General features: G+C 41.7%; 1 protein-coding gene across 1 annotated transcript in view; it reads left to right on the forward strand.

Moving 5' to 3' along the window:
• RNF17 (ring finger protein 17) overlaps positions 1 to 11597 on the forward strand; it is a 178594-nt gene extending 166997 nt beyond the window's left edge. The window contains exons 33-36 of the mRNA XM_054718710.1: positions 3787 to 3922; positions 6620 to 6809; positions 10991 to 11090; positions 11470 to 11597. Coding sequence (XP_054574685.1) covers positions 3787 to 3922; positions 6620 to 6809; positions 10991 to 11089 — 425 coding nt within the window. The 3' untranslated portion in view covers position 11090; positions 11470 to 11597. The remainder of the gene's footprint in view (positions 1 to 3786; positions 3923 to 6619; positions 6810 to 10990; positions 11091 to 11469) is intronic.
• The last annotated feature ends 939 nt before the right edge of the window (positions 11598 to 12536 follow it).

The following is a 12536-nucleotide window of genomic DNA, read 5'->3' on the forward strand; positions in this document are numbered from 1 at the left end:
CTTAAAGAACTAGAAAGAGAACAACAGGAAAAGCACAGAGTAAGTAGAAGGAAGGATATAATAGAGATTAGAGCAGAAATAAATAGCATAGAGACTAAAAAAATCAATGAAACCCAGAGCTGGTTCTTTGAAAGGATAAACAAAATTGATGAACCATTAGCCAGACTCATCAAGAAACAAAGAGAGATGACCTAGATAAATAAAATCAGAAACGAAAGTGGAGAAGAATTGCAAGAAAATACTATGAGCAACTATATGCCAACAAGCTGGACAATGTGGATAAAATGGACAATTTACTAGAAAAATACAATCTTCCTAAACTGAATCAGGAGGAATCAGAAAACCAGAATAGGCTAATAACAATTGATGAAATAGAAGCAATAATAAAAAAAAAAAAAAACTAGCAAACAAAAGCCCAGGTCCAGACAGCTTCACAGGGGAAGTTTTAGCAAACATTCAAAGAAGAATTAACACCTATACTCCTCATATTATTTCAAAAAATCCAATAGGAAGGAACACTTCCAAGGTCTTTTTATGAGGCCAGCATTATCCTAATTCCAAAACCAGATAAACACTACAAAGAGAATTACAGGCCAGTATCCCTGATGAACATAGATGTTAAAATCCTTAACAAAATATTAGCAAATCAGATCCAGCAATATATTAAAAAGATCATACACATGACTAAGTGGGATTTATTCCAGGGAGGCAAGACTGGTACAATATTAGTAAATCAATAAATGTGATATATCACAACAAACTGAAAGACAAAAATCACATGATCATATCAATAGATGCAGAAAAAGCATTCAACAAAATCTAACACCCATTGTTTACAAAAACTCTCAGCAAAGTGGGAATAGAGGGATCATACCTCAACATGATAAAGACCATATATGACAAACCTACACCAAACATCATACTCAATGGGCAAAAATTAAAAGCATTTACCCTACGATCAGGAACAAGATAGGGATGTCCGCTTTCACCACTCTTATTAAACATAGTACTGGAAGTCCTAGCCACAGCGATCAGACAAGAAGAAGAAATAAAAGGCATCCAAATTGGAAAGGAGCAAGTAAAACTCTCATTGTTCGCAGATGACACAATATTGTACATAGAACACCCTAAAGACTTCACCAAAAAACTACTAGATTTAATAAATTTGGCAATGTAGCAGGATACAAAATCAACACCCAAAAATTGATGGTTTTTTTTATACACCAACAATGAATTCTCAGAAAGAGAAACTAAACAAACAATCCCATTTACCATTGCACCAAAAAATTAAGATATTTAGGAATAAACTTAACCAATAAAGCAAAAGACCTGTACTCAGAAAACTACAGGATGTTGAAACAAGATACAGAAGAAGATAAAACAAGTGGAAGATTATACTGTTTTCATGGATTATTAGAATCAACATCATTAAAATGTACACACTACCCAATGCAATCTATGGATTCAATGTAATCCCTATTAAAATACCAACAGCATATTTCACAGAGCTAGAACAAATACTCCAAAAATTTATATGGAATCAAAAAAGACTGAATAGTTGAAGCAATTTTGAGAAAGAAAAACAAAGTTGGAGGAATCACAATACTAGATTTCAAGTTATACTACAAAGCCACCATAATCAAAACAGGCTGGTACTGGCACAAGAACAGGCATATAGGTCAGTGGAACAGAACAGAGGACCCAGAAATCAACCCAAGCCATTATACTCAATATTTGACAAAGGAGGCAAGAGCATACAATGGAGTCAGGACAGTCTCTTCAATAAATGATGTTGGGACAATTGGACAGATACATGCAAAAAAAAAAAAAAAAAAGAAAAGAAAGAAAGAAAGAAAGAAAGAAAGGAAGGAAGGAAGGAAGGAAGGAAGGAAGGAAGGAAGGAAGGAAGGAAGGAAGGAAGGAAGGAAGGAAGGAAGGAAGGAAGGAAGGAAGGAAGGAAGGAAGGAAGGAAGGAAGGAAGGAAGGAAAGAAAGAAAAGAAAAGAAAGAAAGAAAGAAAGAAAAGAAAAGAAAAGAAAGAAAGAAAGAAAGAAAGAAAGAAAGAAAAAGAAACTAGACCACCAATTTACACCATATACAAGAATAAACTCAAAATGGATAAAGAACTTAAAAATGTAAGTCATGAAATAATAAAAATCCTAGAAGAAACCATAGGCAGCAAAATCTCAGACATCTCTTGTAGCAATATGTTCACAGATACATCTCCTAAGGCAAAGGAAAGTAAGGAGAAAATAAACAAATGGACTACATCAAAATAAAAAGCTTCTGCACAGCAAAAGAAACCATCAACAAAACAAAAAGAAAGCTCATTGTATGGGAGAACATATTTGGCAATGATACATCTGATAAAGGGTTAATATCCAAAATATATAAGGAATTCATACAACTTAAAAGAAAGACAATCCAATTAAAAAATGGGCAAAGCACCTAAATAGACACTTCTCAGAAGAGGACAAAGAGATGGCCAAGAAACATGAAAAAATGCTTAAAGTCACTGATCATCAGAGAGATGCAAATTAAAACAACAATGAGGTACCACCTCACACCTGTCAGAATGGCTATCATCAACAAATGACAAGTGCTGGCGAGGATGTGGAGCAAAGGGAAACCCAGCACACTGCTGGTGGGCATGCAGACTGGTGCAGACATTATGGAAAACAGTATGGAGTTTCCTCAAAAAAATAAATATGGAACTGCCGTTTCAGCCAGTGATCCCACTTCTAGGAATATATCCTAAGAAACCCGAAACACCAATCAGAAAGAATGTATGCACCCCTATGTTCGTAGCACAATTTACAATAGCTAAGATCTGGAAACAGCCCAAGTGCCCATCAGTAGATGAGTGGATTTAAAAGCTGTGGTACATTTATACCATGGAATACTATGCAGCTGTAAAAAAAATCTCTTAACTCTTTGAGACAGCATGGAGGGACCTAGAGAGTATGATGCTAAGTGAAATAAGTCAGTCAGAGAAAGACAAGTATCACATGATCTCACTCATATGTGGAACTTAAGTAACAAAGTTAACTGTTAAAGGGAATGGATCCAGAGACATGGAAGCATGGAACAGAGTGTGGAATCTCAGAGGGAAGGCAGGGAAGGGTGGGTGGGTGGAAGGTAATCAACCAAAGACCTTGCATGCAAATATGCATAACACATGGACACTGACAATAGGGTGCTGAAGGCCTGGGGTGGGGGCAGGCTGGCGGGGGTCAATGGGGGGGAAATGGGGACATATGTAATGCTTGCAACAATAAAGAATTATTAAAAAAAAAAAAAAAAAAAAAGGCCTAGTCCTGGCCAGGTGGTTCCTTTGGTTGGAGCATTGTCCCATACACCAAAAGGTTTTGGGGTCCATTCCCAGTCAGGGAACATACCTAGGTTGTGGGTTTTATAGAGAAGTTGGTGGAGGCACAAATTTGAAAGCAGGAATAGCAGAAACTGACTTATTATCCTTTGCAGAAAATGATGGTCCAAATGAAATAGGATTGGGGGAATATAGAGGTGGGGACTGTGGAAAGGTGACATAAGCCCTGGACAACAGCAGGACCAGGAACCATGAGCATGGGAGAATGCCTTTCTTCAAAGTTTATAAAGTCTGAACAGAAAAGAGCACAAGCCAACATACACCTCATTGCTGAGTGTTTAATTCTGACTAATGGATGGATATACAGTGATTGCATTTTCTTAGTTCTTTACTGTGTTTTGAAAAAAACATTGACAAAATAAAGGGCAATGTGATTTTTTCCTTTTTCTGTCTTTCCAGAAATGCCTTGCCTTGCAGAATATGATGATGGCTTATGGTATAGAGCAAAGATTGTTTCTATTAAAGAATTTAATCCTCTAGCCATCCTGGTTCAATTTGTGGATTACGGATCAACTGAAAAGCTGACGATAAACAGGTTTAAAAAAGTCAACTTACTTGAATTAGGATTCTTAGTTTTCTTTTTGTTTGTTTGTTTGTTTTAAATAATTATTGGGAAGATTTTGCCTCTTAAAGAAAATATCTTAAAGCTGTTCAGATACTGGGACTTTTTTAATGTAAGTTTTTTTTTGTGTGGCAAAATAAATTTAACCATTTCAGCCATTTTTAAGTATACAATTAATTGTCATTAAGTACATTCACAGTATTGTGCCACCATTACCACCATCCACTTTTCAGGACTTTTTCATAAATCCCAAACAGAAAATCCGTAGCCATTAAACAGTAATATTCCATTTCCATTCCCTCAGCTCTTGGTACCACATATTCTACCTCATACAAGTCTAATCATACAATATTTGTTCTTTAGTGTCTTAGTTTACTTAAGGGTAATGTTTTCAGAGTTCTCCCAATTATTGCATGTATCAGAATTTCATTATTTTTTGTGGATGACATACCATTTTATGTATATACATTTTCTTCATTCATCTGTTGGATACTTGGGTTGTTTTCATCTGTTGGCTATTGTGAATAATGCTGCACTGAACATTACAAGTAGCTGTTGGAGTTCCTATTTTCAGTTATATAAATTTCTGGGTCATACAGTAATTCTGTTTGACTTTTTGATAAAATGATAACAGCTGCCAAACTTCCATAGCAGCTGTATTATTTTACATTCCCACCAGAAATGTATAATTTCTCCACATCCTAGGGGTGGATTTTCTGGGGGGGTTGTTGTTGTTTGTAATATCTTTTGTGTGTGTGTGTATATGTAATAGCTTTATAAATTGTGGTAAAATACAGGTGTCTCAAAATTTACCATCTTATTTTTTTTAATATATTTTATTGATTTTTTACAGAGAGGAAGAGAGAGGGATAGAGAGTTAAAAACATCGATGAGAGAGAAACATCCATCAGCTGCCTCTTGCACACCCCCTACTGGGGATGTGCCCGCAACCAAGGTACATGCCCTTGACCGGAATCGAACCCGGGACCCTTGAGTCCGCAGGCCGATGCTCTATCCACTGAGCCAAACCGGTTTCGGCAAAATTTACCATCTTAACCAATTTTAAATGTATACTTAAGTAGTGTTAATCATACTTACATTGTTGTGCAAGCAATCTCCAGAAATGTTTTCATTTGCAAAACTGAAACTCTGTACCCATGAAATAGAAATTCCCATCCCCCTTTACCTAGCCTCTGGCAGCCACCATTCTCCTGTCTGTATGAATTTGACTATTGTAGATATCCTATCTAATAAAAGGGTAATATGCAAATTAACCATCACTCCATCACAAAGATGGCGGCGCCCATAGCCACAAGATGGCGGCACCCAGTCCTCTCAGCCCTGCCTAAGTCCTCCAGTCCAGGGTGGGGCGGGGGGCTGGCCGCTGAGAGTGGGCAGTGTGAGCAGCCTGGCGGAATGCTTGCTTCGTCGCCGCAGTGACAAGGCAAGCATTCCATGCCTGGCCGTGGATGGGCCTCTGGCCAGGCCGGGGCGCCGATGGGCCTCTGGGCCTCTGGGCCATGGAGAGCCTCTGGACAGCGGGCGCGGAGCGGCCAGGCCCTGCAGAGAGCTACTGGTCCACGGATTCATGCGCAGGGCTACTAGTCTAACATAAGTATTGATTTTTGTGACTAGCATATTTCACTGAGCATAATGTTCTCAGGGTTCATCTAAGTTGTAGCATATGTCAGAATTTTGTTCCTTTTTAAGGCTAAATTGTATGTATACTACTACATTGTATGTATCCATTCATCCATCAGTGGGTACTTGGGTTGATTTTACCTTTTGGTTATTGTGAATGATGCTGCTGTAGGTGTACAGATAACTTTTAGGACTCCGCTTTCAGTTCTTTGGGGTATGTACCCAGAAGTGCAATTGCTGGGTCATATGCTCATTCTATTTTTGGTATTTGGAGAAACCACCAAAGTGTTTTTCATAACAGCTGTATCATTTAAAATTCCCACTGTCCCAAGGGTTCCAGTTTCCACATCCTCCCCAACACTTTTTTGTGTGATAGTGGTCAACCTAATGGGTGTGAGGTGGTATCTCATTAGTGGCTTTGATTTGCACTTCCCTAATGATTAGTGATGCTGAGAATCTTTTCATGTGTGTGGGCCATTTATATATCTTCATTGAAGAAATGTCTATTTTTTAATATATGTTGACTCTCATTCTTTCGGTAGGTTGCCTTTTCACTGTTGTGTCCTTTGCAGTTGTTATTTAGTTTTTTGGGTGTTTTTTTTTTTTTCTGTTTTGTTGTTAATCCTCACCCGAGGATATTTTTTCCATTGATCTTTAGAGTGGAAGGGAGGGACAATGGAAGGGGAAGAGAGAGAAACATCAATGTAAGACACAGCAATTGTTTGTCTCCTGCATATGCCCCAACTGGTCTTGGATGAAACCTGCAACCCAGATATGTCCCCTTCACCAGAAATCAAACCTGCGACCCTCTGGTGCACAGGTTGAAGCTCTAACCGCTTAGCAACACTGGCCGGGGCTCCATTGAAGTTTTTAATTTGATGTAGTCCTTTCTTCCCCCTTCATTGCCTGTGCTTTTAGTCTCGTATCCAATAAATCATTGCAAAATCCAACTTCCTGTTTTACAGTTTTAGCTACTAGAGAATTTTAATTGTAACAACCTGAACATTTTAAGAATTTCTTTTGTGACAGACTACGTCAGATTCCTCTTCACCTTATGCAGTACCCAGCCCGAGCCATAAAAGTTCTATTGGCAGGATTTAAACCTCCCTTAAAAGATTCAGGAAAGACAAGAATACCATATTGTCCCAAATGGAGCATGGAAGCTTTGTGGGCTATGATAGACTGTCTTCAAGGAAAACAACTTTATGCTTCTTCCATGGTAAATATCTGTCTTAATTTGCCAAAATCCTTTTCAAGCTATTTCTAGGGTCCCTATTAACTTTCTAAAGTGCTTTCTATCTGTTCAACTCTAGTTTCAAAATGCTTTAATGTATATAAAGCTGTAAATACTATAGGATTAATTTTATGACTTACTAAAATGTCTTAGTGATGTTATGACTAAGATAAAAGTGATAAAGTCTTTTGTATAATCAGGGAACTGATGAGTCAATAAGGGAAACATGCAAACCACTAATTAATGAGGTAGAATGAAGTAAGTCCTATGAGATATCTAACGTTGAGGGGGGGCCAGTGTAAGAAGCAGGTTAATGGGGATATGCTGTTGAGCTCCTCCTTAGTAGGCACTCCAGTACTTACATTGAAAAAGTAGGTCAGGGTAGTAGCATTCGCACTGCATCCTAGCAGATGAGTAGGAAAGACCAGAGGGGAATTCTGATCAGTCATAGAAAGGTTTGAATTTTACTATCATAACTACTAATTTTGGAGTATGTGTTGCAGTAGAATCTGTCCTATCTAATAAAAGAGTAATATGCAAATTAACCATCACTCTGCTAAACCCACAAGCCACACCCACCAGCCAACCAGGAGCAAATATGCAAATAAACCCAACCAAGATGGCTACAGCCACAGAGAGCAAGAGGGAGACCTGGGTTTCCCAGGCAATGGAGGAAGCCAAGCTTTCCGCCTGCCCTTGCCGGCCTAGGCCTCCACTCAAGGCTACAAAGTTTCAATTACAGAAGGTAAACAAATCCAAACAGAAATGGCGGCAGCCACAGAGCTGGAAAGAGCGGGAGGCTAGGGTTGCCCCGGCAATGGAGGAAGCCAAGCTTTCTGCACACCCTGGCCAGCCCAGGCCTCCGCTTAAGGCTATACAGTTTCAATTATAGAAGATACATAAACCCCAACAGAAATGGCTGCTGCCACAGAGCAAGCAGAAGGCTTGGCTCCACTCCAGGCTACAAAGTTTCAATTGTAGAAGATAAATAAATCCCAGATACCAGGGCCTCCGCTTGGGTCGCCAAGGAGCGTGGCCAGCCTGCAAACCCCCACAGGCCCCTCGCCCAGGCCGCCCCACACCCCAAGGGAACCCCCACCCTGATCCAGGACATCCTTCAGGGCAAACCAGCCGGCCCCCACCCGTGCACCAGGCCTCTATCCTATCTAATAAAAGAGTAATATGCAGATTGACCATCACTCAAACACACAAGATGGCTGCCCCCATGTGGTCAAAGATCCTTCCCCCATGTGGACATAAGATGGCCACCACAAGATGGCCAGCAGGGGAGGGCAGTTGGAAAGGACCAGGCTGGCAGAGGAGGGAAGTTGGGGGTGACCGGGCCTGCAGGGAAGGGCAGTTGGGGGGGACCCAGGCCTGCAGTGGAGAGCAGTTGGGGGGGACCAGGCCTGCAGGGGAGGGCAGTTAGGGGTGACCGGGCCTGCAGGGGACAACAGTTAGGGGTGACCAGGCCTGCAGGGGAGGGCAGTTACGGGCAAACAGGCTGGCAGGGGAGCAGTTAGGCATCAATCAGGCTGGCAGGGGAGTGGTTAGGGGGTGATCAGGCTGGCAGGCCAAAGCAGTTAGGGGCAATCAGGAAGGCAGGCAGGTGAGCTCTTGGGAGCCAGCAGTCCTGGATTGTGAGAGGGATGTCCGACTGCCCATTTGGGATCGGGCCTAAACAGGCAGTCGGACATCCTTCGAGGGGTCCCAGATTGGAAAGGGTGCAGGCTGGGCTGAGGGACAACCCCCCCACATGCACAAATTTAGTGCACTGGGCCTCTAGTATCAAAATAAAAAACTTAAGGTGGTGGTTGGTGTAAATGTGCTTTCTTCTATAGAGGTTAGCATGTCATAAAGGGCAGCCCACAGGCAGAATCCAGCTTGCACACATATTTTATATAGTGCTGTTTTAAAACTGAAAAATTTTATCTCTACCCCCCTCCAAAAAAAAAGTCTGTACTTCTGATTTCTGATTAAGTATTATAAAAGTACTAGAGGCCCGGTGCACAAAATTCATACACAGGGGTAGGGGGGAGGGTGTCCCTCAGCCCAGCCTGCACCCTCTCCAATCTGGGACTTCTCGAGGGATGTCCAACTGCCCTCTCACAATCCAGGACTGCTGGCTCCCAACCACTCGCCTGCCTGCCTCCCTGATTGCCTCTAACCGCTTCTGCCTGCCAGCCTGATCACCCCCTAACCACTCCCCTGCCAGCCTGATCAACACCTAACTGCTCCCCTGCCAGCCCAATTGTCCCTAACTGCCCTCCCCAGCCAGCCTGGTCACCCCTAATTGCCCTCCCCTGCCGGCCTGGTTGCCCCTAACTGCCCTCCCCTGCAGACCTGGTCCCCCCCCAAACTGCCCTCCCCTGCAGGCCTAGTCAACCCTGTCCTCCCCTGCAGACCTGTTCCCCCCCAACTACCCTCCCCTGCCGGCCATCTTGTGTGTTGGAGTGATGGTCAATTTGCATATTACCTATTTACTATATAGGAGGCTAGGAACCCTAGCTCTCCCTTCCAAATGGCAGTCAGTTGGAGAGGTGTGCCAACAACCATTTTATAGATGGAAACCCTCACACTGTTGTTTCACCCAAACTTATGATTTGGGGACCCAAGATTTTGAGATTCCTGATGTTTTGGTTGTGACAAGAATGAGCTTTTAATGAAACAATGCTGTGAACTAGAAAGTGCTTTTTGAAAAAACTCTGTACATATCCAGCTCCTATCTGTGCAGAATGGTGTAAATAGCTTATGCAGTTTCTCTCAAGAAGCCCCGGAAAGAAAATATAGACAGGGCAAGTAAGTGTTCTTAGAGATACATATTTATTCACTTCTGTCAAAGCTTGGTCAGTTTATGCACAGAGGTATAATGCTTAATATGTAGAATGTAAATATATTTTAACAAGAATTGTAGGCCCCTGGATCCGGGTGAGGCTGGGTCCTGGGTCTGGGTGAGGCCGCGCCCCTGGGTCTGGGAGAGGCCACGTGCCCCTGGGTCCGGGTGAGGCTGGATCCCGGGTCCGGGCGAGGCCGCGCGCCCCTGGGTCCGGGTGAAGCTGGATCCCGGGTCCGGGTGAGGCCACGCGCCCCGGGGCCTGGGTGATGCTGGGTCCCAGGTCCGGGTGAGGCTGCGCCCCTGGGTCCGGGCAAGAACAAACCAGAGGGAGTCGGACCTGCATTACCACCACTTGTCCACCATCCAGAGCTGAAAAGTCAGTGCCGACATGTACACATAAGGAACTGGTGGACATTGAAATTGGGTCTCAAAAGAACTGTTGGTCCAGAAAGAAACTCACTACAGACTGATTCATTTGCCTGTCAGCATAACTATTATTGCTCGTCTCACATTCGGTTCTTATAAGTATGTTTCTAGTAACACGTGATCTCACTCATCTAGGGGAAATGATGAACAACATAGACTAATGAACAAGAACAGACCCAGAAACAAGGAGGCATCGATCGGACTGTCGGGCCTCAGAGGGAGGGTAGGGGAGGGTGGGGGTAGGGGGGAGAGATCAACCAAGGGACTTGTGTGCATGCATACGAGCCTAACCGATGGTTAAGGACAACAGGGGGGTGGGGGCATCCGTGGGGAGGGGTGTGGGATGGGAATTGGGGGATGAGGACAAATATGTGACACCTTAATCAATAAAGAAATTTAAAAATAAGTAATCTAAAAAAAAATAATAATTGTAGGGTTTTTTAAGCCTGTTGCCTCAATCTAGGAAAAGTTTGTGGAGGAGTTTCTTTTTTTTATATATATATATATTTTTATTGATTTTTTACAGAGAGGAAGGGAGAGGGATAGAGAGTTAGAAACATTGATGAGAGAAGCATCGATCAGCTGCCTCCTGCACTCCCCCTACTGGGGATGTGCCCGAAACCAAGGTACATGCCCTTGACCGGAATCGAACCTGGGACCTTTCAATCCGCAGGCCGACGCTCTATCCACTGAGCCAAACCGGTTTCGGCGAGGAGTTTCATTTTAAATAAAGTAAAAGGATGGAAAAAATATGATTAGTAGGAAACCATTATATGCCTTTTATAAGTACAGAATATAAATTATAAATAAGCTTGAGAATGCCTTTTCCTCCCTCCCAGACGTAGGAGGGGAAAGGCAGCAAAGACATTATTTTGTTTTCTTGACAACTGCTTCTTAATTTTAGGCTCGGGCACCAGAACAAATAGTGACACTGTATGAAGATGAACAGTATCCAGTTCATATGTCATTAGTAGAAATGGGGCTTGCAGAGCGAGATGAATGATGTAAGTGTGACTTGTTTACCTGTATAGTTGGCATAAAGTAGGTGACTAGTATAGACAAAATTAAGGCTAAGTTGCCCATAACGGCACCTTTAGACTTTCCTTGATTTCTCAAAGGAATGACAACAGAGCTCAATAAGAATCTCTCCTAGATTTCTTCTTCATAGGATAGGGGGCACTATAAATAATTTAAACACATAACTGTATGGAATGCATATAGCACTGTTGAGCAATCAATGTCCTAGTAACCAAGTTATCAAAGTACCTGGGTAACTAGCTAGTAACTCTTTGTCTTTATCCATTCACATAAAGTAACAAGTGATTCAGGAACTAGACTTGAAGATTAAGCAAAGGTTTAAATAATACACATTTTGTTTTTCAGGTATACAGCCCAGGAGAATGTTTTCTGTTGTATGTAGACCATTTCATGCTTGTTTTTCTTTACTTGTTCTGCAATAATGGTGGCCCCCTATTTCCCCCCTACTGTGTTGAATTGTTAGGAATTGTTTGAAAAATAGTTAATAAATATTTTCTTTAAAAATTTTTGTATTCCTATAAATTTTGAAATATTTTAGATGCATGGGGAAAAAACATTTTAGTTTCATTTATAATTAACTAGAGGCCCAATGCATGCAAATTTGTGCAAGAGTAGGCCTTCCTTCCCCAGCTGCCGGCACCGGCCTCCCTCTGGCACCTGGGACCTGGGCTGGCTTCCCTCGGGCCGCCTTCCAGCACCTGGGACCTGGGCTGGCTTCCCTCGGGCACCGGCTTCGTTAGGAAGGCTGTCCGGTCTAATTAGCATATTACCCTTTTATTATATAGGATATGTATATTAGAAAAGATATTATTAGTACAGATGTAAGCACATGTAGTACCCCTTCCCCAATCCTTCTCTTCCCTGTAAAGGTGAACACTACTGTGAATTGGGTGTTTATCATTCTTATATAGATCTTTATAATTTTTTACTGTCTATGAATGCATCCCTAAACAAAGTATTACTCTGTATATTTTTAAATGTGTGCAATGCCACACAATTACTGTTACTTTCCTATTTTATTTCCACTGTTTATCCGTATTGGTATATTTTACTCACTTTAATAAGAATCTGTGTACATAATTTATTCTGTTGCTAAATATTTTTAAGTTGTTACCAGTTTTTTCTCAGTTACAAGTATTCTTCTGTAGGAGCCCTTGTGTACATGTGAGTGGTTTTCTAGTGTATTAGTAGTACAAAGTCATGGATAATTGCTTTACAAAAGGGGGTTTACCAGTTTACTCCATCATTAGTTCCTTGCCAACACATGCTGTGGCCAGACAATTATTTGCAGTGTATGGTACAAGTATAAAAAGGTAGCCCATTATAGTCACTTGTTTATTATTTGTTAACATGTCCTTTGTCCATTTTTCTATTGAATTGTTGGTAATTATCTTAGTGATTTGTAGGATTCT

The sequence above is a fragment of the Eptesicus fuscus genome, chromosome 7, assembly GCF_027574615.1.
Source record: "Eptesicus fuscus isolate TK198812 chromosome 7, DD_ASM_mEF_20220401, whole genome shotgun sequence".
Taxonomy (NCBI): Eukaryota; Metazoa; Chordata; class Mammalia; order Chiroptera; family Vespertilionidae; genus Eptesicus; species Eptesicus fuscus.